General features: G+C 43.6%; 1 protein-coding gene across 1 annotated transcript in view; it reads left to right on the top strand.

Annotated features, from left to right (window-relative positions):
* Positions 1 to 1,544: 1,544 nt before the first annotated feature.
* LOC106589555 (inactive rhomboid protein 1-like) overlaps positions 1,545 to 24,240 on the top strand; it is a 53,075-nt gene continuing 30,379 nt past the window's right edge. Inside the window, exons 1-2 of the mRNA XM_014179679.2 lie at positions 1,545 to 2,077; positions 23,055 to 23,207. Of these exons, the coding sequence (XP_014035154.1) occupies positions 23,091 to 23,207 (117 nt within the window). The 5' untranslated portion in view covers positions 1,545 to 2,077; positions 23,055 to 23,090. The remainder of the gene's footprint in view (positions 2,078 to 23,054; positions 23,208 to 24,240) is intronic.

Below are 24,240 nucleotides of genomic sequence, written 5' to 3'. Positions count from 1 at the left end.
GTGAGGACCCCGTGTACAAACCGGGGGACAGAGTCTGGCTCTCGATCCGGAACCTGTCCCTCATCCTGCCCTGCCCTGCCGGAAGCTTGGTCCGCGATTTGTGGGGCCGTTCAAAGTCCTGAGGAGAATAAACGAGGTGTGTTATAGGTTACAACTTCCTTCACATTATCGTATTAACCCCTCGTTTCATGTGTCTCTCCTCAGGCCGGTGGTAGCTGGTCCGCTACAGGACGCTGAGGTGCGGGAGGTCCCTCCGTCCCCCCTGGACATCGGGGGGGCCCCGGCGTACACAGTCCGGTCCATCTTGGACTCCCGACGTCGGGTAGGGGGCCTGCAGTACCTCGTGGACTGGGAGGGGTACGGTCCGGAGGAGAGGTGCTGGGTCCCGGTGGGGGACATTTATGGATCCAGCCCTGTTGCAGAGATTCCACGGCCTCCGCCCAGATCGCCCTGCTCCTCATCCTCCGGGTCGTCCCCGAGGCCGGCGTCGGCATGCTGCGGGAGCCGTGCGTCAGGGGGGGTACTGTCACAACGTCCACAGAAGGTGGCGCTACTCCTCGGGCGGGCGGCGCTCGGCGGTCATTGTCGCCGGCCTACTAGCTGCCACCGATCCATGTTTCATGTGTCTGTTGGTTATGTCTGTTTACTACGCACCTGTTCCTTGTTTGTAATTAGTGGGGGGGTATTTCGTTTGTCCGTTTTTTGTTTGGGATTTGTGCGGGATTGTTTTGTGTTACGTCGATGGTAGTGGGCTGGATTATTTTTCTATGTGTTTGTGTACGTGACTATTTTGATAGGCTTTAGGGTTGCCGGGCTGCGCCCCGTGTATTTTGGAGTTTGGAGCTGTTCTCCCTCCTGTTTGTGGTTTGCACCCTGCCTAGTCGCTGTATTCACTCTGGACTTTATTAAACATATATTCTACGGACCTCTAGTCTCCTGCGCCTGACTCACCCGTTTCCTGCTACCTTGAAATTCGTGACATAGCCACTTTAATAATGCCTCCATATCATGCATTACTCATCTCATATGTATAAACTGTACTCTACACTATTCTACGGTATCTTAGTCACTTTAATTGTGTGTAAATATTGCATCACCCATCTCATATGTATATACTGTATTCTATACTATGGCACTGTATCTTAGTCCAATGATGCTCTGACATATATGTATTTATTCTTAATCCATTCCTTACATAGATTTATGTGTATTTTGGGTATATGTTGTGAAACTGTTAGATATTACTGCACTGTTGGAGCTAGAAGCACAAGCATTTCGCTACACCCGCAATAACATCTACTTAACACGTGTATGTGAGCAATACATTTGATTTGATTTTAGATTTTTTGATTTGACAGAAATAGTAAACCAGATATAAAGGAGGACCGTTAGACAGAACAGAAAACCTATGGACACCCAGCCCGCAGGCTCTGTAGGAGGGAGAAGAGAGCCCACCTGGATAGGGTTTTGCCAGGAGGGGTTCTGTGGTGTTATTCTTGGCTTCACTGGTTAGAATATCTAGTATCTGGAGGTATCCATGGCCCATCAGAAGTGAGGGGCTGCAATGAGTTTTTAAAGGATAAGGACAAATATAACATGCTCTCACGACTACATTAACCACATATGGCTGGCTCTCTATGGTAGAACGGTGTATTCTATTTCATACTCACGCGTAAAGAAGACGCACGCGCGCCTGCTATAGCGCGGGCACACCGTTTGGCGGTGACGTTTGACAACTCTCGGTTTCTCTCCAGCACAGCACATTCAACCTCGCGTGTCCGTTGCCGGTTCCCGGGAGTGAAACTGTACCGACGGACTGAAATTCCCCGCGGAATTAGCAGAGCCGACTCGTGAGAGCCAGCGGTGGGAGAGTGTCTCTGTTAAAGCAACGAAGAGGACACAGTTTGTGAGAGTGACAGAATCCCCCCTTTCGGATGCAGTTTTAAAATAGGTTATATTGTATATGTCAGTTGCATGATTGAGTCATGAAGTGACTTGATTTACACGGTATATTGTTCATCCGAGTCCGACCAACAAGGTGGAGCAAGCTGTTGAGGACCGGAGCATTTTCAGTAAGGTAGGTGTTCTGGCAATTATGAGACTATGCATGCTTTGTTAGGCTACTGTTAAAAAAAGTGCAGAGAATTACAAACTTAACATTTAGAGTTTTCTACTGGAGATGCCAAATCTATGATATGATGCACATTGTGTAGACTATTCGAGGGAAAATAGGATTTGAATAATGAGAGAGGATTGCATTTGGCCTCAAACCAGCACACTTAAATTTTTCAAAACATGATTTCGACTGTACAGCCCACGGTGACAAGCCGATAGTATTGCATCCGTGATGCTGTAGCATACACGCTTAGAAGTAAAGGAAGACCCTTTGGGGGTTGCAAAAATTGCCATACAGGCGGGACCTTTATATTTCAAAAACCCTCTGAAACGGGTCTTTGAGGAACTCCTGTGTAAAGATTTAATTTCACTTATCAGTGCAGTGTTTCAAAATACATTATAAGTAAAAATGTCAAATCAATTTGGTAAAAATTCGAAACAATAAACAATTCAAACAATAAGTAATCAAACCAACTTAAGCTAAACAGATCAAAATAAACAACAGCAAGAAAAAAAACAAATATATTCAGTGAATTAACAGGTATCAATAATCAGTCCATATATTAGTTAGTCAGTCAGTCATGGTTGGTCTGGTGGAGTAGTTGCCGGTGTGTTAGTGTCTTTGTGTTGGGGAGGAGAAGCTGTGGGGGGGGGTCTGGGCTGGCAGTTGCTGGATGGAGGTGGTAGTTGTGGTTGGTCGGTGCTGTGTCCAGGGTTGGTGCTGCTGTTGGGGCTGGGACCAGGAAAACCTGGGTTGGTGTTGGGGCCGGGTTGGAAATTGTGCTGGTACCAGGGCTGGAAACCAGGGGTTGGTGCTGGTTTTGGTGCTGGTTTTGGTGCTGGGACTGGGGACCTGGGAAGAAACAGGAAAAACAGGAATTGGGAATCAAGAACCAGGAACGGGGGCTGGGTTGGCATCTATAGAGGGCAGGAAGGACAACCTGAGGAGCAAGCAGACACACAAGGGAGCCCTAGACTTGCAGGTCAATGGTGGAATTTCCCTGTGAATTTCCCTGTGGCCTGCTCGCTTCGAGTGAAGGTCTGGTGTTTGGTCCCTTCTCCACGCCTCTTCTGGTGGTCTGGTGCTGATGGTACTCCCCTGTCGCCTGCTTTAAGCGTAGGTTTAGAGTTTTGGACCTTCCTCCTCTTCTTGTGTGGTGATGAATGGTTCTGGTCTGGTTCTGTGAGAGGGAACCAGACCAGGGGAGTACCAGCCAAAACCGTTCGGAAGAGTTTGTGCATATATTACAACATTCTGTTAGTTTTGGACTTTGGTAAGTTTTTTTTTCGGTTGTTCGTGCATACATTTTTTTTCTTGAGGCCACACCCCTTCATCTGTGATAGGTCAACAGTAGGGATTTTTCAGTAAAGTCTTTGTTGTCTTTCAACAAGAGACGACTCGTTTTCATGCACATTTCTTCATTGCGAAACACTGCACCAAACATCTTCGTTAGCTGTAAAATGGAGTCACTAAGATCTCCTCTGCAAAAACATCAAAGTTAATGACAAATTTCTTGAGTTATCGTAGATTAATTCGGACTATTTTGAGGAAGTGTATACTGGCTACGGCGTCTCAAAATGGACAAACAGTACAGGTCTTCTGGTCTGGTCTGTTGTTGGTCTGTTGTTTGTCTGGTCTTTTCCGTTTTGACATTTTTGACCAGTTTGGGTCATCGTCTAAGAGCTGGAGCTGTGAGGTGAGGGGGTAAAAATAAGGAATGCTTCACGAATTTGCATGTCATACACCTCTATAAGCCTCATTGAAGCTACAAAACTGTTAGTGTTCAACCTTAGTATGTGATGACAATACAACAAAACAGATGAACTGGAATGACATTTACTCCCACAGGTGGCATAAAAAAATCTATCTGAAAGCCATGACCCCACACCTCCAGTCCAGGGTTCCTCCAGAAACCATTTGCTACATTGAAACATTAAAGGTTCCTCCAAGAACCCCTCAACTTGTCAAAGATGCAAATATGAGGAACTCTAGGCGTTCCTTGAGGTTCTCCAGGGTTCCTCGAGTCACCACTAATTCTAAGAGTGTACAATGTGTAGGCCTATTTGCTTTCTGTTTCAAAGCACATGCATGACATTTCCTCAGGCATGACATTTCCTCATGCAACATTGAGACAGGTTTCTGTCTGTCTACTGCCCCATCGCTGTCAAACACACGCACACGCACACGCACGCACGCACACGCACACACACACACACACACACACACACACACACACACACACACACACACACACACACACACACACACACACACACACACACACACACACACACACACACACACACACACACACAGGTCATTGGGGTGGGATCCCCAGACTTGCCTGAGGGAAGTCAACTATGATCTCATGTATTTATTTTGAGTCTTGTGAGGCAGGAAAGGGCAACATGATTTCCATATCCTCTACCTTTACTGTCATTCTCTATTCCTTCTCACTGAATGTCTGATAGGGAGTTTTGGATGTAGGGACCATTGGATTATGATTTGGGAAAGAGCACCAATACTATTACTGATAATCCTCTTTTCTGCAATCTACCATTTCGTAATCTCCATTTTATTACATCATCAATTGAGATTAGATCACACTGTGGCTGACTGAGTTATGAGATAAACAACACAAGACCAAACTAAATCTGCTCATTACACTTCAGACTGTATCATGCCAACTCTACATTCTTAGAAAAAAGTGTTCCAAAAGTATTTTTCGGCTGTCCCCATAGGATAACCCTTTTGGGTTCCAGGTAGAACCCTTTTTTGTTCCATGTAGAACCCTTTACACAGAGGGTTTAACATGGAACCCAAAATGGTTCTACATGGTACCAAAAAAGTTATCCGATGGGGACAGCCGAAGAACCCTTTTAGGTTCTAGATAGCAGCCACTGTGGGAGCCAGTCACCAGGGAAGTTCTGTTCATACTGTAGCCAGGGTCCAGAGCCGAGTGTTGAAATGAAAGAAACAGGTGGAATGCTTTCTCTCTCTCTCTCTCTCTCTCTCTCTCTCTCTCTCTCTCTCTCTCTCTCTCTCTCTCTCTCTCTCTCTCTCTCTCTCTCTCTCTCTCTCTCTCTCTCTCTCACTCTCTCACTCTCTCACTCTCTATCCTCCCCCTCCAATCCATTTTCGTGCTATCGATTTTTCCCTGGCTCCAACTGAGACATGACCAGTACAGGAGCATCAATAACTTGGTACATTCAAATTTTCCCACCTGTACACACACACACACACACACCAACACCCACACCCCCACACACACACCCACACCCCACACACACACACACACACATACACGCACACGCACGCACACACGCACACACACACACACACACACACACACACACACACACACACACACACACACACACACACACACACACACACACACACACACACACACACACACACACACACACCACACACACAGGTCATTGGGGTGGGATCCCCAGACTTGCCTGAGGGAAGTGAACTATGATCTCATGTATTTATTTTGGTTCCAGGTAGAACCCTTTACACAGAGGGTTTTACATGGAAATCAAAAGAGTTCTACCTGGTACCAAAAAGGGTTCTTCAAATGGGGACAGCCGAAGAACCCTTTTAGGTTCTAGATAGCAGCCACTGTGGGAGCCAGTCACCAGGGAAGTTCTGTTCATACTGTAGCCAGGGTCCAGAGCCGAGTGTTGAAATGAAAGAAACAGGTGGAATGCTTTCTCTCTCTCTCTCTCTCTCTCTCTCTCTCTCTCTCTCTCTCTCTCTCTCTCTCTCTCTCTCTCTCTCTCTCTCTCTCTCACTCTCTCACTCTCTCTATCCTCCCCCTCCAATCCATTTTTGTGCTATCGATGTTTCCCTGGCTACAGCCGAGACATGTGACCAGTACAGGAGCATCAATAACTTGGAACATTCTAATTTTCCCACCTGTATATGTGAGTATCTGGCTGGTGATATATTTGAGGCAGGCATTAGGCAATCCCTTAGAATATTTGTTGCATTTTTCTTTATTTAACCTTTATTTATGCAGAGAATCCCAAATGATACCAGGGTCTCTTTTTCAATTGTGCCCTGTGTTATAACAAACAACAATCCCAAAATTCTATACAGAATTTACCTCATTCTCCCAACATGTGAGAGAGAGTAAGCGTTTAAAGACAGGGTCAATTTCCTCTTATCCATCTTGCAGAAGGATGATAGGATCCCATGGAGAGAAAAACTGACCCATAACCTCAAGTGTTTGTTTTGGTTTCCTGTCTGAGAGGAAGTGACTTCTGATGACTAAAGGCTTCTCTGTAGTAGTTATTAGTGGACGTCGTTATGGTCCTTCCATAGACTGACTCATCGAACCATCTGAATAATTCGGTCACACTCATTAAGAGTGCATACATGGTGTATTACATATGGTGTTACATGGTGTATTACATATGGTGTTACATGGTGTATTACATATGGTGTTACATGGTGTATTACATATGGTGTTACATGGTGTATTACATATGGTGTTACACGGTGTATTACATATGGTGTTACATGGTGTATTACATATGGTGTTACATGGTGTGTTACATATGGTGTTACATGGTGTGTTACATATGGTGTTACATGGTGTATTACATATGGTGTTACATGGTGTATTACATATGGTGTTACATGGTGTATTACATATGGTGTTACACGGTGTATTACATATGGTGTTACATGGTGTATTACATATGGTGTTACATGGTGTATTACATATGGTGTTACATGGTGTATTACATATGGTGTTACATGGTGTATTACATATGGTGTTGCATGGTGTATTACATATGGTGTTACACGGTGTATTACATATGGTGTTACACGGTGTATTACATATGGTGTTACACGGTGTATTACATATGGTGTTACATGGTGTATTACATATGGTGTTACATGGTGTATTACATATGGTGTTACTTGGTGTATTACATATGGCGTTATGTGGTGTATTACATATGGTGTTACACGGTGTATTACGTATGATTACATTGCTTATTACAATGATGTTCCTCTATAAAAGCTGGTCGATAGAGTGCTGGGGGTTTGAGACATCCCAAACCCATGCTGTTTCTGTTGTCAACATGATTAGTTGACAACAGATGGGATATGCCTTTTTTTCCAACAAGATGCTTAGCTAGAAACATAACACACTGGTCTTACACTGGACTAGGGCAAATCCTGCATGCACCAACAGATTGAAGGGCATGAAATCCAATGGTTCCCTCGAGGGAAATTCCAGTGAATGACACAGCAGCTTCCGAATTCCTCTTTACAGCAGCAAGGTGTTGGTCCGGTGTTTAGCAACAGTCTGTGGATGATATCGTGTTACTCTGAGGTAAGTACTGTATGTGGGAGTAGTTTGGAATCAGAGTTATGCAGTACTTTGGAATCAGTTATGCATAGTGTTAACGCATTAGGAAGGGTGTGGCTTGGTAGTGAAACATGCTCACATGTTGTTTATTGTCCTACAGAGAGAGAGAGATAGCGTGATGGAGAAAGAAAGAGATAGGGCGGGAGAGAGAGAGTAGATATCCATCTAACCTTTTCCTTGCTCTGTTTGCTTCCTGTTTGTTACATATTGGTGTGTCCCTTTTCTAATTCCAGCATCAACTTCAACCCCCCTACACACACACAGCAGGCATGGGAAGCGTGTCTGGGCATGTTTTCTGCTAGGCACAGTAGGCAGTAAATCAAATCAGTGATAGTATTTATCATGTTTATATCAAGGATACTCCATGATGATCTGGGATGTGATCTGAGATGATCCTCCATGATGATCTGGGATGTGATCTGAGATGATCCTCCATGATGATGATCTGGGATGTGATCTGAGATGATACTCCATGATGATGATTTACATTTACATTTAAGTCATTTAGCAGACGCTCTTATCCAGAGCGACTTACAAATTGGTGCATTCACCTTACGATATCCAGTGGAACAACCACTTTACAATAGTGCATCTAAATCTTTTAAGGGGGGGGGTTAGAAGGATTACTTTATCCTATCCTAGGTATTCCTTAAAGAGGTGGGGTTTCAGGTGTCTCCGGAAGGTGGTGATTGACTCCGCTGTCCTGGCGTCGTGAGGGAGCTTGTTCCACCATTGGGGTGCCAGAGCAGCGAACAGTTTTGACTGGGCTGAGCGGGAACTGTGCTTCCTCAGAGGTAGGGGGGCCAGCAGGCCAGAGGTGGATGATCTGGGATGTGATCTGAGATGATACTCCATGATGATCTGGGATGTGATCTGAGATGATACTCCATGATGATCTGGATGTGATCTGAGATGATACTCCATGATGATCTGGATGTGATCTGAGATGATCCTCAGTGATGATCTGGGATCTACTGCTATGGAGGCTGGGGGCAACAGCAGTGGGATGGGCAGAGTAGATAGATAGATAGATAGATAGATAGATAGATAGATAGATAGATAGATAGATAGATAGATAGATAGATAGATAGATAGATAGATAGATAGATAGATAGATAGATAGATAGATAGATAGATAGAGAGATAGATAGATAGATAGATAGATAGATAGATAGATAGAGAGAGAGAGAGAGAGAGATAGATAGATAGATAGATAGATAGATAGATAGATAGATAGATAGATAGATAGATAGATAGATAGATAGATAGATAGATAGATAGAGAGATAGAGAGATAGATAGATAGATAGATAGATAGATAGATAGATAGATAGATAGATAGATAGATAGATAGATAGATAGATAGATAGATAGATAGATAGATAGAAGACTTTCATTTAGGGAGATTGCTGTAGGTTGGGGATAGGGTTATATTTTGGCTAAGATATAGATTTTGCAGAGAGAAAATACATGTAAATGTAGGTGTGTAATGGAGGCTAGAATCCCCCATAAAAGTCTCACCAAACTTGAGTGGTTGAATGGAAAATGCTTCACCAAAGTCTAGTCACATCTTTCATTGATGTCAATTCATGGATGATGTCAGTGCTGTCACAAAGGCCAAAGTTATTCATGGTGACTCCAGACTGAATGCTCCATTTCAAAGCAGCCACAATTATGACATTCTTCATTCCCCTCTTTAAGTATTCTTTTCAGTGTAATTTTTCTCCCTCTCCACCCTCTTTTCTCCAATGCAGCATCTGTGCGCAATTACCATTAGCTGTTTTTATCCAATGCGAGCCAACAGAGGAAGCTGTTATGTCTAAGTCACAGCATGTGGATGGTCCATAAGGAGCTCTATTCATCAGAGCAGACTAAAGGCCACACATTGACTGTGACAATGGTCTTCACTTCCACCAGCTAGCTGAGACAAAGGAGTCTTCCATAAAGAGATTGACTCTCTCTCTCTCTCTCTCTCTCTCTCTCTCTCTCTCTCTCTCTCTCTCTCTCTCTCTCTCTCGCTCTGTCTCTCTCTCTCTCTCTCTCTCTCTCTCTCTCTCTCTCTCCCTCTTTCGGTCTCTGTTATTAACTATGGGACTGTGTCATCTAAAGATCTGTTATCTATCACATTCCCAGCAGACATCAGAAAGTCGTTGGTGCCTTTGACACAATGACAGTGTACAGGCTAAATATCCATAGCACATGGGGCACATTTTCCAGCGAAAAATGAAGTGACATTGGAATGGCCTGGTGAATGTCTGTGTTGGGCTTTTATGAGTTTATTAATAGATGTATTAGTTAGTGATAGATTCATTGAACTCATAAATCTGCAACTGCATGTAATCTGAAATGTGTGTTGGGCCGCCAAGTCTCCTCCGGTCTCACTGCATATTAGTCAAGCACTAGCCACTGGGTATCAGTATCAAAAACAACAGTGTTAACTGGAGGATGGGAGCAGATTTATAACTGTCATTTACAGTGTAACGTGAGTGTAGAAGGTAGACCAGGCAGCAGCCAGAGTCCATTTGAACCATGTCATATTACACATATTACACCATGTCATAAAGTGGTAAAAGGTCTGTGGAGTTGTGTCTCTGTCAGGTGAGTTACAGGTGGATCCTACGTGCTGCATTATAGCGAACCAACGTAATGTAGGATTAGAATTGATTCACACCGTCATTAGTCAGTGGGTTCCATGAAGCTTATAGCAGCTTAGAGACAGTGCTCTCAGTGGATGTGTACCCCTATGAAACTGTAGCTAATGCTTCATAATTCACTCTTTGCTAATGGACACTATGGGCCGTTACCTCTGGTGTGTTTCTGATATGCTAACAGCTCTCAGAGTTCCATTCCGGAATGGAATGAAACAGAATTGGAATACCGACTCCCATTCCATTCTGAGCTCGTTCCACACAGTCTTTATGGTATTGGATGACATTTTTGTTGTCAGGTGATAGGTCTGTTGGCTTGAGACTGTGATATGTGAAGCCACATCACGGTAGTGCACTATATGGAAAAGTGTGCCATGCATTTGAGCTCTTAGTCTGCCGAATGACTGGAGTGGGTAGTGGTGACAGCGTAATAGTGTTTATTTTCACAGGCAGTTTCTTCAGTGCCAGTTGGAGGAGAGACCAACCCTCAGACTCCTAACTGTGTCTGTGTTCTCTCCTCTCCCCTGAGGGACCGCTTTGTGGTAGGTCTGGCCACTCTTTCCCTCTCATTCTGGGTCTCTGTCATCAACTCACTGTTTAAAAATGACAAACTGACAGACGGGAACCAGGATATGCCTTCTGCTGTGCCTTCTGCCCAGGCTTTTGAAGTAACTTGGTATGATATTGGGAAGAATTGTAACTTTTCATTTCAGGGTTTCCTGGCAGTCAAATATGTTGTGATAAGATATTGGAAATGTTGGAACTGCAGTGAGTTTTCCCTATAGAATTTTTGTTTACATAATTTCCGAGATATCTTCATGAACTTAGAACAGTCATTTATATTTCAAAGGTATTTACATTTACATTTAAGTCATTTAGCAGACGCTCTTATCCAGAGCGACTTACAAAAAGTATGCAAATTTAGTGAATGTTATGTCAATTAGAGGTCGACCGATTATGATTTTTCAATGCCGATACCGATTATTGGAGGACCGAAAAGGGCCGATGCCGATTAATCGGCCGATTAAAAAAAGTTGTATTTGTAATAATGACAATTACAACAATACTGAATGAACACTTATTTTAACTTAATATAATACATCAATAAAATCAATTTAGCCTCAAATAAATAATTAAACATGTTCAATTTGGTTTAAATAATGCAAAAACAAAGTGTTGGAGAAGAAAGTAAAAGTGCAATATGTGCCATGTAAGAAAGCTAACGTTTAAGTTCCTTGCTCAGAACATGAGAACATATGAAAGCTGGTGGTTCCTTTTAACATGAGTCTTCAATATTCCCAGGTAAGAAGTTTTAGGCTGTAGTTACTATAGGAATTATAGGACTATTTCTCTCTATAGGATTTGTATTTCATATACCTTTGACTATTGGATGTTCTTATAGGCGCTTTAGTATTGCCAGTGTAACAGTAGAGCTTCCGTCCCTCTCCTCGCTCCTACCTGGGCTCAAACCAGGAACACATCGACAACAGCCACCCTCGAAGCAGTGTTACCCATGCAGAGCAAGGGGAACAACTACTCCAAGTCTCAGAGTGTGTGACGTTTGAAACGCTATTAGCGCGCACCCGCTAACTTGTTATCCATTTCACATCGGTTACACCAGTCTAATCTTGGGAGTTGATAGGCTTGAAGTCATAAACAGCGCAATGCTTGAAGCACAACGAAGAACTGCTGGCAAAACGCATGAAAGTGCTGTATGAATGAATGCTTATGAGCTTGCTGCTGCCTACCATCGCTCAGTCAGACTGCTCTATCAAATCATAGACTTAATTATAACATAATAACACACAGAAATACGAGCCTTTGGTCATTAATATGGTCGAATCCGGAAACTGTCATCTCGAAAACAAAACGTTTTTCCTTTCAGTGAAATACGGAACCGTTCCGTATTTTATCTAACGGGTGCCATCCCTAAGTCTAAATATTCCTGTTACATTACACAACCTTCAATGTTATGTCATAATTATGTACAATTCTGGCAAATTAGTTCGCAACGAGCCAGGTGGCCCAAACTGTTGCATATACCTTGACTCTGCGTGCAATGAACGCAAAATGACACAATTTCACCTAGTTAATATTGCCTGCTAACCTGGATTTCTTTTAGCAAAATATGCAGCTTTAAAAATATATATTGATTTCAAGAAAGGCATTGATGTTTATGGTTAGGTACAGTTGTGCAACGATTGTGCTTTTTTCGCAAATGCGCTTTTGTTAAATCATCCCCCGTTTGGCGAAGTCGGCTGTCTTTGTTAGGAAGAAATAGTCTTCACAGTTTGCAACGAGCCTGGCGGCCCAAACTGCTGCATATACCCTGACTCTGTTTGCAAGAGAAGTGACACATTTTCCCTAGTTAAAAGAAATTCATGTTAGCAGGCAATATTAACTAAATATGCAGGTTTAAAAATATATACTTGTGTATTTATTTTAAGAAAGGCATTGATGTTTATGGTTGGAGCAACGTGTACCTAAGCGATTATATGCAACGCAGGACAGGCTAGATAAACTAGTAATATCATCAACCGTGTGTAGTTAACTAGTGATTATGATTGATTGATTGTTTTTTATAAGATAAGTTTAATGCTAGCTAGCAACTTACCTTGGCTTCTTACTGCATTCGCGTAACAGGCAGGCTCCTCGTGGAGTGCAATGTAAAGCAGGTGGAAATAAGAATGTGTTCTTAACTGACTTGCCTAGTTAAATAAAGGTCTAAAAAAAGATTAAAAAATCGGCCAAATCGGCATCCAAAAATACCGATTTCCGATTGTTATGAAAACTTGAAATCGGCCCTAATTAATCGCCCATTCCGATTAATCGGTCGACCTCTAATGTCAATACATTTTATTTAGAAGCAGACCTGACATAATTATGTCAGTGCAGGAATAAAGCAGTGCCTTGTGTGGGCTTTTCTTTCTTTAGTGTCATTAGCATCATTATTAACACCAGACTTCTAACTCAGAAACTGAGTTAAGGGGATACTGCGATATTCTGGCAATGACTGGAAGTCTACAGCAATGGAAACTATGCAATGGAATGGAAACTATGCAATGGAAACTATGTAAACGGATAGATAGACCCACTCAGGTCTGTGAGTTATCCAGGGGAAGAGACCCATGGCCAGGGAGTCCGAGGGGTCAGGAGGGAGGGATGGTGGGTCCCAGTAGAATTACCACAGCGCTTCTCTCTTTCTTTTTCCTTCTTTCTTTTACCTCTCTCTTTTTTCTCTCTTTTCTTCTTCTTCAATATGTCATGTGTTTTTATTTTCTCCACCCCCCCCCTGTATGTCTTCTCCTCCTGTTCATGTTCTCTCCTCTCCTTCTTTTCACGGCTTGGCAATCTCCTGAGGGACTGGGAGCTTGGCTGATAACCAACCTCTTACACATGCTGTCAGAGTGACATTCAGAGCTCCAGCTGGGCTGGAATCCTCCTGCAGTACTGAATACAAATAGAGTGTTTACTACTGTATATAAATGCCTGGTGTGCACTTTTTTAGGATCGAAGGAAAACCCGCATTCACTGTAAATGGTCTTGAAAGATCCAACCTTGTAACTAGTGAGACCGTTTCGGTTTGTAGAATTCAGAGGATTCAGCATAGCAAGCCTTTACACTTCTGTGATTTTTACATACAGTATTGAACCAGCCCAGGACAATGAATGACTGAAACTGTTGATGTTTGAGGGCTTAATTTATGCGTGTGAATATTCTCCATTGGACTACTGAGAACTCTTATTGTGAAAACAGCTGGTCTTTTGCTCAGCCTGCATTTTCATGGCTATGGCTCATGAAAAATGGCTATGGCTCATGAAAAACCAGATAATAAAGGCCTAGGCGGTGAGTTTCCCGAAAGCCTCGTAGCTGAATCATGCTGGCAGAGTGGTTTTGGTTCTGTAGCTGTACAGCCATGCCACACCATCACGGTTTACCCCACCAGAAACAGAACTGAGTGGGATGAAATAGGGTGGAACGGCCTGGTCTCTAAGGAGGAATGTGAGGTATTTCCGAGCATGTGCACCACAGAGTGTCGAGCCAACCAGGCGGTGCGCCATGACTTTCAAGGGCACCACTACCACAGGACTTCTGGTATGGTTAACTTACCCTGGTCAAATACATGTTGAGAATGGTCTGTGCTAGCTTGGTGGTGGTTTGTGCAATAGAGAACTTTGATTCTGCCTCTACTTCCCTAGCGATACATAATGCATTATAGACCGGATCTTAACTTGAGGAACGCACACAACAGCCGTTCTCATAAATCTTGTATTGATGTGCATGGGATTTGGTTTTAAATTCCAGTTATGCGTATACATTTACGTCAGGATTGGGCTTTATGAAAAAAGAGAGGAAGTCTTTAGTCAAAAGCTTATTCATCCCCCTGTTTCCTGGTTGACCACTGGGTCTGAGGATTGAGGTAAATAGAATGGACCCGTAACACCAGATTAAACTTGGTGACATATGTCAATAGTAGAATGAGTTGGAATACAAAAAAGATTACTGTATTTTCTCTTTATCAGATCATATTTTGGCTTGGTTTTGCTGCTGGGGATGACGACGGTGTGGGTGGTTTATGGAACATTTAGTCCAAAATGTGGGTAAACCTTAGTAGAGTCAAACTAAAATGTGACCTATTGTTTGAACTTCTTAAAAAAAGACATAAGTTCTCTTTCCAATATGATAAGGAGATGAACTACAAATACAATCGACTTTCTGTGCCAATGAGTGCACCCTCTTCTTTACTGTAGGTCAGGGATGGGCAACTGGCCACATGCGTCCCGCGGCCCCCGTTTTGTAGGCCCGCGGACCAATAAAGTCAGGGTCTCAACTTCCTGTTGAGAGTTAGAATAATAGAATACACAAGGTGCAATATCGAAATTTGGTTGTGTATCAACTAGCGGTCGACCGATTAATCGGAATGGCTGATTAATTAGGGCCGATTTCACGTTTTCATAACTATTTTTTATTTTATATATATATATATATATATTTTTTTTACACCTTTATTTAACTAGGCAAGTCAGATTAAGAACACATTCTTATTTTCAATGACGGCCTAGGAACGGGGGTTAACTGCCTTGTTCAGGGGGGATTCGGGGATTCGTTTTTGCAACCTTCTGGTTACTAGTCCAACGCTCTAACCACCTGCCTTACTGTAACGGTTGTCGTCAGATTGAGACCAAAACGCAGCGGGTATATGTGTACTCATCTTCTTTTATTAAGGAAAGAAGGAAAACCCAAAATAAACACGTACACCAAAAGAAACACAACGACGAATAAACAGTCCTGTAAGGCCATAAGCTATACATGGAACAATCTCCCACAAACACTAAACCAAACACATACCCATATATAGGACTCTCAATCAGAGGCAACGAGAAAACACCTGCCTCCAATTGAGAGTCCAACCCCAATAAACAAAACATAGAAATACTAAAGACTAGAGAGAACATAGAAATACACTAACATAGAACAGTACCCAAAAACCCGGAAATAATAAATCAAACACCCTACTAAATAAACCACCACCCCGAACCACATAAAACAAATACCCTCTGCCACGTCCTGACCAAACTACAATAACAAATAACCCTTATACTGGTCAGGACGTGACACTTACATTGCACTCCATGAGGAGCCTGCATGGCAGGCTGACTACCTGTTACGCGAGGGCAGCAAGAAGCCAAGGTAAGTTGCTAGCTAGCATTAAACTTATCTTATAAAAAACTATCAATCTTAACATAATCACTAGTTAACTACACATGGTTGATGATATTACTAGTTTATCTAACGTGTCCTGCGTTGCATATAATCGATGCGGTGCCTGTTAATTTCTCATCAAATCACAGCCTACTTCGACAAACGGTGTTGATTTAACAAGCGCATTTGCGAAAAAAGCACTGTCGTTGCACCAATGTACCTAACCATAAACATCAATGCCTTTCTTTAAAATCAATACACAAGTATATATTTTTAAACCTGCATATTTAGTTAATATTGCCTGCTAACATGAAATTGTGTCATTGCTCTTGCGTTCATTGCCTGGCTCGTTGCGAACTAATTTGCCAGAATTTTCCGGAATTGTGACATACCATTGAAGGTTGTGCAATGTAACAGGAATATTTAGACTTAGGGATGCCACCCGTTTGTTTTCGAGATGATAGTTTCCGGATTCGACCATATTAATGACCAAAGGCTCGTATTTCTGTGTGTTTATTATATTATAATTAAGTCTATGATTTGATAGAGCAGTCTGACTGAGCAGTGGTAGGCAGCAGCAGGCTCGTAAGCATTCATTCATACAGCACTTTTGTGCGTTTTGCCAGCAGCTCTTGACTTCAAGCCTGTCAACTCCCAAGAGTAGGCTGGTGTAACCGATGTGAAATGGCTAGCTAGTTAGCGGGTGCGCGCTAATAGCGTTTCAAACGTCACTCGCTCTGAGACTTGGGAGTGGTTGTTCCCCTTGCTCTGCATGGGTAACGCTGCTTTGAGGGTGGCTGTTGTCGATGTGTTCCTGGTTCGAGCCCAGGTAGGAGCGAGGAGAGGGACGGAAGCTATTCTGTTACACTGGCAATACTAAAGTGCCTATAAGAACATCCAATAGTCAAAGGTATATGAAATAGAAATTGTATAGAGAGAAATAATCCAATAATTCCTATAATAACTACAACCTAAAACTTCTTACCTGGGAATATTGAAGACTCATGTTAAAAGGAACCACCAGCTTTCATATGTTCCCATGTTCTGATCAAGGCACTTAAACGTTAGCTTTTTTACATGGCACATATTGCACTTTTACTTTCTTCTCCAACACTTTGGTTTTGCATTATTTAAACCAAATTGAACATGTTTCATTATTTATTTGAGGCTAAATAGATTTTATTGATATATTATATTATGTTAAAATAAGTGTTCATTCAGTATTGTTGTAATTGTCATTATTACAAATAAATGGTAAAAAAATCGTCCGATTAATCGGTATCGGCTTTTTTTGGGTCCTCCAACAATCGGTATCAAATCAAATGTATTTATATAGCCCTTCTTACATCAGCTGATATCTCAAAGTGCTGTACAGAAACCCAGCCTAAAACCCCAGACAGCAAGCAATGCAGGTGTAGAAGCACGGTGGCTAGGAAAAACTCCCTAGAAAGGCCAAAACCTAGGAAGAAACCTAGAGAGGAACCAGGCTATGAGGGGTGTCCAGTCCTCTTCTGGCTGTGCCAGGTAGAGATTATAACAGCACATGGCCAAGATGTTCAAATGTTCATAAATGACCAGCATGGTCAAATAATAATAATCATAGTAGTTGTCGAGGGTGCAGCAAGTCAGAAACTCAAGAGTAAGTGTCAGTTGGTTTTTTCATAGCCGATCTTTGAGAGTATCTCTACCGCTCCTGCTGTCTCTAGAGAGTTGAAAACAGCAGGTCTGGGACAGGTAGTGCATCCGGTGAACAGGTCAGGGTTCCAGCAGGTCTGGGACAGCAGGTCTGGGACAGGTAGCACGTCCGGTGAACAGGTCAAGGTTCCATAGCCGCAGGCAGAACAGTTGAAACTGGAGCTGCAGCACGGCCAGGTGGACTGGGGACAGCAATGAGTCATCATGCCAGGTAGTCCTGAGGCATGGTCTTAGGGCTCAGGTCCTCTGAGAGAGAGAAAGAAAGAAAGAGAGAATTAGAGACAGCATATTTAAATTGACACAGGACACCGGATAAGACAAGAGAAATACGCCAGATGTAACAGACTGACCCTAGCCCCCCGACACATAAACTACTGCAGCATAAATACTGGAGGCTGAGACAGGAGGGGTCAGGAGACACTGTGGCCCCATCCGATGATACCCCCGGACAGGGCCAAACAGGCAGGATATAACCCCACCCACTTTGCCAAAGCACAGCCCCCACACCACTGGAGGGATATCTTCAACCACCAACAAATCTTTCTCCTCTCTCTCTCTCTCTCTCTCTCTCTCTCTCTCTCTCTCTCTCTCTCTCTCTCTCTCTCTCTCTCTCTCTCTCTCTCTCCCCATCTTTCCTTCCTCTCTCATTTCAACCTTCCTTGCTCGAGTACAGAAATGCCAAGCTGTATTTTTTGACATTATAATTGACACTTCCTTCCATTATAATTGACACTTCCTTCACCGACTGTGTCGGTATCGGCGTTGAAAAATCATAATCGGTCGACCTCTAGTATCAACAGTCACTCAATTAGCGCATGTCAGCTATTTTATTTATTTATTGGTAAGTTAGTCTAGCGGCCAGCTATCTAAACTTGTAGTTAGCATGGTCGAATGACCAAACGGGGCGGGGTCCATTGATCATCAGTTATCATATTAAAAATGACGAACATTTGCCTCAGCCCCATGGCAAAATGTGTAGAATTGCAGGAGATTAACTTTAAAATGATTTTCGCTGGCACATGAGGGGGCGCTAAAATGTTTTGCTCCCAAGGTAGTGGTGTTTTGTTTGGGGGGGGGTGTATGGTTGTGGGTACGCAGACCCACAAGCCACTGCTGCCCCTCATAATGAGTTCCGTTTCTTTGTGACCCCCACCCCCATCAAAGCAGCCCATCCCTGCTGTAGGTCATACTTTTATTTTGCATTCTGTGGCTGTTTTCTCTGTTATACTCACTGTTATTAGGTAGATGTGTTTTTTGCAGCTGGTCTGATCATGTGTTGTAGTCAAACAAAGCGAGGCTAAGGCACCGGAAGAGGGACACAACAAACACAACACACACACAACACAAACACAAACACAACACAGTACCACTCACAGAAAGGAAGCAACAAAATGAGGTCATCCATCGCTGGAGAACAAACACACAAGGAGATATGACTGTAACATCTGGCACAGATCAAAACCCACTACTACACAGACCTCTGATGATGTCACGGGGGGAGGGGGGGGGGGGGGATGGGACATAACTAGGACTTATCTAAGAGCAGATGGCGGGTTCGCTGGTGTTCGATTTTTCCAACACATCAAATATTGATTTCAGCCATAACAAATGAGTCCATTTACATGACACAAGAGAATAAATATCATCACTGTTTGAACTGAGATAAAGCATACATTTTTAAAAAAAGCATAAAGCATAAAATGCAGAGCTCCTCTTCAATACTCTGTCAAGCTGAAATGAGAAGAGGTGGTATTGGGCTCTGTAAGGGTACACTGACCTTATCCTGAGTTCTAAATCGAGTGATTGTTTCGCATTAAAAAAATGCTATTTTGAGATGCAGGGAAACGCAGTCGGTGAAGGAAGTGTCAATTATAATGTCAAAAAATACAGCTTGGCATTTCTGTACTTGAGCAAGGAGAAATGAGAGAGGTAGAAAAAAAAATGGAGAGAAAAGGAAGGAAAGATGGGGAGAGAGAGAGATAAAGAGAGAGAGAGAGAGAGAGAGAGAGAGAGAGAGAGAGAGAGGAGAAAGATTTGTTTGGAAAGTGCAAGGCTTTTGAAACAGACACAATGAGAAGTAACTTGAGTTCAGTTCAACCCCAGTACTGCCCGGTGCAAAGCTCTTTCCATGAGCACAGCAAACAGGGTAGGAGAGGACAATGTTTGGACAGCTCTTTTACGCAATGTGACATTCTGTTTAATTTCAGCAAGATGTGTCTGGAAGAAATGTCCCTGAATGCAAAACAGGCCTAAGTAGTTGATATTGGGCAGCGTAACTGTAAGAAAAGATCCAGCTGTTTCTCCAAATCCATCCATATACTGTAGTTTACAGTATTTTGTAGGCCGTCATTGTAAATAAAAATGTATATTCTTTTTTAAGTAGTGAAATCAACACCAATTGCATAACACAAGAGCAAATCCATTCAAACACATTCATTCAGTTTCATTCATTGAAAACTAATTTCCATTCAGTTCCTTTTGACTCCTGGTGCAGGGTGACTTCCTGGAGATTCTTTATGTTTATGACATCACCCGTCCAATCCATGTCCTGATCTCCTTCTAGGCTGACAGACAGGAGGAGGCATATTATCATGTGGTCTACTGCAGGATTAAAGCCTGTCCGTTGGACCTTAATCTGCTTGTCACACACACACACACACTCACACTCACACACACACACACACACACACACACACACACACACACACACACACACACACACACACACACACACACAGATGGAAAAAACTGACAGGGTGAAAAAGGGATAGAGGGATCATGGAATAGAAAACAATGTGTATGTGTGTTGAATGCTGTTTTGTGTCAAAAGGGGATGGGAGAAAAAGGGAGTGCTTTCGTTATTTTCATTTTACTGCTAACTTCTGACTTAGGCCTTAACCGCAGTTTGTGTGCATGTGTGTGTGTGTGTGTGTGTGTGTGTGTGTGTGTGTGTGTGTGTGTGTGTGTGTGTGTGTGTGTGTGTGTGTGTGTGTGTGTGTGTGTGTGTGTGTGTGTGTGTGTGTGTGTGTGTGTGTGTGTGTGTGTGTGTGTGTGTGTAGCCATAGGATAGGGTCATATTGTTCTGGTGAGATGCTATTTGTAGGAGTATGTTTACTCTCTCTGTCTCTGAAAGACTCTGAAGGAGCACACAGGGTTCTAGAACCAACCACAGAATGACCTTCAGAACACAGCCAGCCGAGGGATAACTCCACATTTTTATGTGCTGCTTTTTTCTGAATTCTTACCGTAAACTCCATTCCCATGGGTTTGGAAACACACCCACTCTGACTGCCTGGCTGGCTAGTGTGTCGCTGCTGGTATTGAATAGCACACAGCTTGTTGGACTTGGCTTCGGTGAGTCTCAAACCTCAAGAATCAATGATGATATAATAGACGATTGTTCTGTTAATGATTTCATGGCAAGACCAACGACTGTAATTTCCCTTCTGAGAAATATTTCAAAATGAACCTCAAAACCATTCACATCTGATATCTCCTTAAATGGTGGTTGTCTGTTCAGTCTTACAGATGCTGCATTCAGATGTCCTTTTCATGATCATCTCATGTTTAACTCTTATTTAACATTGGCTGGCTCGAGGACTTCTTTTCCAGATCATAGTTAGACCCCACATTGTCACCACACAGACATAGGACAGCCTCAATGCCTCACGGCCTCCTGTTGATCAGCCAAGACCACCCTGCTGAGTGGATGAAGGATTATGTGGATACAAGTTTGCTAACATCAAAGATCATATCTTAGCTCTTGACACATGGCAAACAATCTATTAGTCAACTGCTTCAGTGAGGAAGCCCTGCTTGTCTGGAGACAGTGTGGGTTTAGGTTTGACTCAGTGGGTGTGCTACTGTATGTGTATAGTATACCAATCAACAACTCTCTGTGGTTCTTCTATCCACAGGATTCAGTGGTAGTGTATGTGTGTATGTGTGGAGCCCCTAAGTATACTTGGATTGAGCCAGGCTGTTCCTTTGATGCAGTGGTTCCGGTGCTGACGGTTGCGAGTGTGTGTGTGTGTGTGTGTGTGTGTGTGTGTGTGTGTGTGTGTGTGTGTGTGTGTGTGTGTGTGTGTGTGTGTGTGTGTGTGTGTGTGTGTGTGTGTGTGTGTGTGTGTGTGTGTGTGTGTGTGTGTGTGTGTGTGTGTGTGTGTGTGTGTGTGTGTGTGTGTGTGTGTGTGTGTGTGTGAACATCCTCAGGGGTGGCTGAGTTCAAAGACTTTGTGTAAATACTCGGGGCTCCTGAGTGGCGCAGCGGTCTAAGGCACTGCATCTCAGTGCTAGAGGTGTCACTACAGACCTTGGTTCGATTCCAGGCTGTATCACAACTGGCCATGATTGGGAGTCCCATAGGGTGGCGCACAGCGTTGTCCAGGTTAGGGTTGGGTCGGGGTAGGCTGTCATGGTAAATAAGAATTTGTTCTTAACTGACTTGCCTTATTTTTTATAAATAAAAAAACACAGTACAACATTGAGTGGGGTTGGATGAGGAGAGGTTTTTGAGGCAATCAACGCCCCCTTGTGGGAGAATATACTAGTACAAAGTCTTAAAAAACAGTCCATGGAAATCATAGGTCTGCTTTGCTATAAGCATTTCACTACACCCGCAATAACATCTGCTAAATATGCGCATGTGACCAATAACATTTGATTTGATTTTGATGCAGTGGTACAGCGACAGCATACCCCACACAAAGATATATGACTACGAAGAATGGAAGAGAGACAGTGAATATACATAGAGAGCCCCGACAGAGCAGACTGAATCTGAGGGTTAGGGTTAGGATGGGCAGACAGACAGTGGACACAGGGAAGGCTGTGTCCAGATGGGCAGACAGACAGTGGACACAGGGAAGGCTGTGTCCAGATGGGCAGACAGACAGTGGACACAGCGCAGGGCGTGTCCAGATGGGCAGACAGACAGTGGACACAGCGCAGGGCGTGTCCAGATGGGCAGACAGACAGTGGACACAGCGCAGGGCGTGTCCAGATGGGCAGACAGACAGTGGACACAGGGAAGGCTGTGTCCAGATGGGCAGACAGACAGTGGACACAGCGCAGGGCGTGTCCAGATGGGCAGACAGACAGTGGACACAGCGCAGGGCGTGTCCAGATGTTTCAGACAGACAGTGGACACAGTGCAGGGCGTGTCCAGATGTTTCAGACAGACAGTGGACACAGCGCAGGGCGTGTCCAGATGGGCAGACAGACAGTGGACACAGCGCAGGGCGTGTCCAGATGGGCAGACAGACAGTGGACACAGCGCAGGGCGTGTCCAGTTTGGAGGGCACGTTGTCTGTTTGTGTTAGACTGGCTGGCATCATCACCAGCATTAGGATCAGCCAACTTCCCAATAATGAAAAGTACTCAATAAAGCTGCTTCATGCTCTCTGCTCTGAGTCAGATCACTGGGTTTATCTGTAATACGGCTGCAATGTGTGTGTGTGTGTTCTGAACTTCTGTCTCACATCTCTCCTTGTCTCCAGCTGGCAGAAGTAGCGCGGTAGGGGGCGGTAGAGAGCATGGCTGAGCCGGGCCAGCCCCAGGAGAGCAGCAGTCTGCAGAGGAAGAAACCTCCATGGGTCAGAGTGGACATCCCCCCACAGCTGTCCCTGGATGAGCCCTCAACATTCATACAGGTATGATGACACATCTCTCTCTCGCTGTCTTGCTCGCTCGCTCAATCGCTCGCTCACACACTCACACACACACACGTTAGTTTTACTATCCTTGTGGGGACCAAACAATTGATTCCCATTCAAAATCCTATTTTTCCTTACCCCTATTTTACCCTAAACCTAACCCATAACCAAACCCTAACCTTAACCCCAAAACCCTAAAACTAAACCGAACCCTAACCCCTAACCCCTAACTCTAACTCATAACCCTAACCCCTAACCCTAACTCATAATCCTAACCCCTAACCCCTAACTCATAACCCTAACCCCTAACCCTAACTCATAATCCTAACCCCTAACCCCTAACTCATAACCCTAACCCCTAACCCTAACTCATAATCCTAACCCCTAACTCTAACTCATAACCCTAACCCCTAACTCATAACCCTAACCCCTAACCCTAACTCATAATCCTAACCCCTAACCCTAACCCCTAACCCTAACTCATAATCCTAACCCCTAACCCTAACTCCTAACCCCTAACTCATAACCCTAACCCCTAACCCTAACTCATAATCCTAACCCCTAACTCATAACCCTAACCCCTAACCCTAACTCCTAACCCTAACCCCTAACTCATAACCCTAACCCCCTAACCCTAACTCCTAACCCTAACCCCTAACTCATAACCCTAACCCCTAACCCTAACTCCTAACCCCTAACCCTAACTCCTAACCCCTAACTCATAACCCTAACCCCTAACTCCTAACCCTAACCCCTAACCCCTAACCCTAACCCCTAACCCTAAACCCTAACTCATAACTGTAACCCCTAACTCATAACCCTAACCCCTAACCCTAACTCCTAACCCTAACTCATAACCCTAACTCATAACCCTAACCCCTAACCCTAACTCCTAACCCTAACCCCTAGCTCCTAACCCTAACCCCTAACCCTAACTCATAACCCTAACTCCTAACCCTAACCCTAACTCCTAACCCTAACCCCTAACCCTAAACCCTAACTCCTAACCCTAACCCCTAACCCCTAACTC

Source organism: Salmo salar, chromosome ssa28, assembly GCF_905237065.1.
Source record: "Salmo salar chromosome ssa28, Ssal_v3.1, whole genome shotgun sequence".
NCBI lineage: Eukaryota > Metazoa > Chordata > Actinopteri > Salmoniformes > Salmonidae > Salmo > Salmo salar.
The sequence above is the reverse complement of the archived record's forward strand: the minus strand, read 5'-3'. Positions and strand labels throughout refer to the sequence as shown.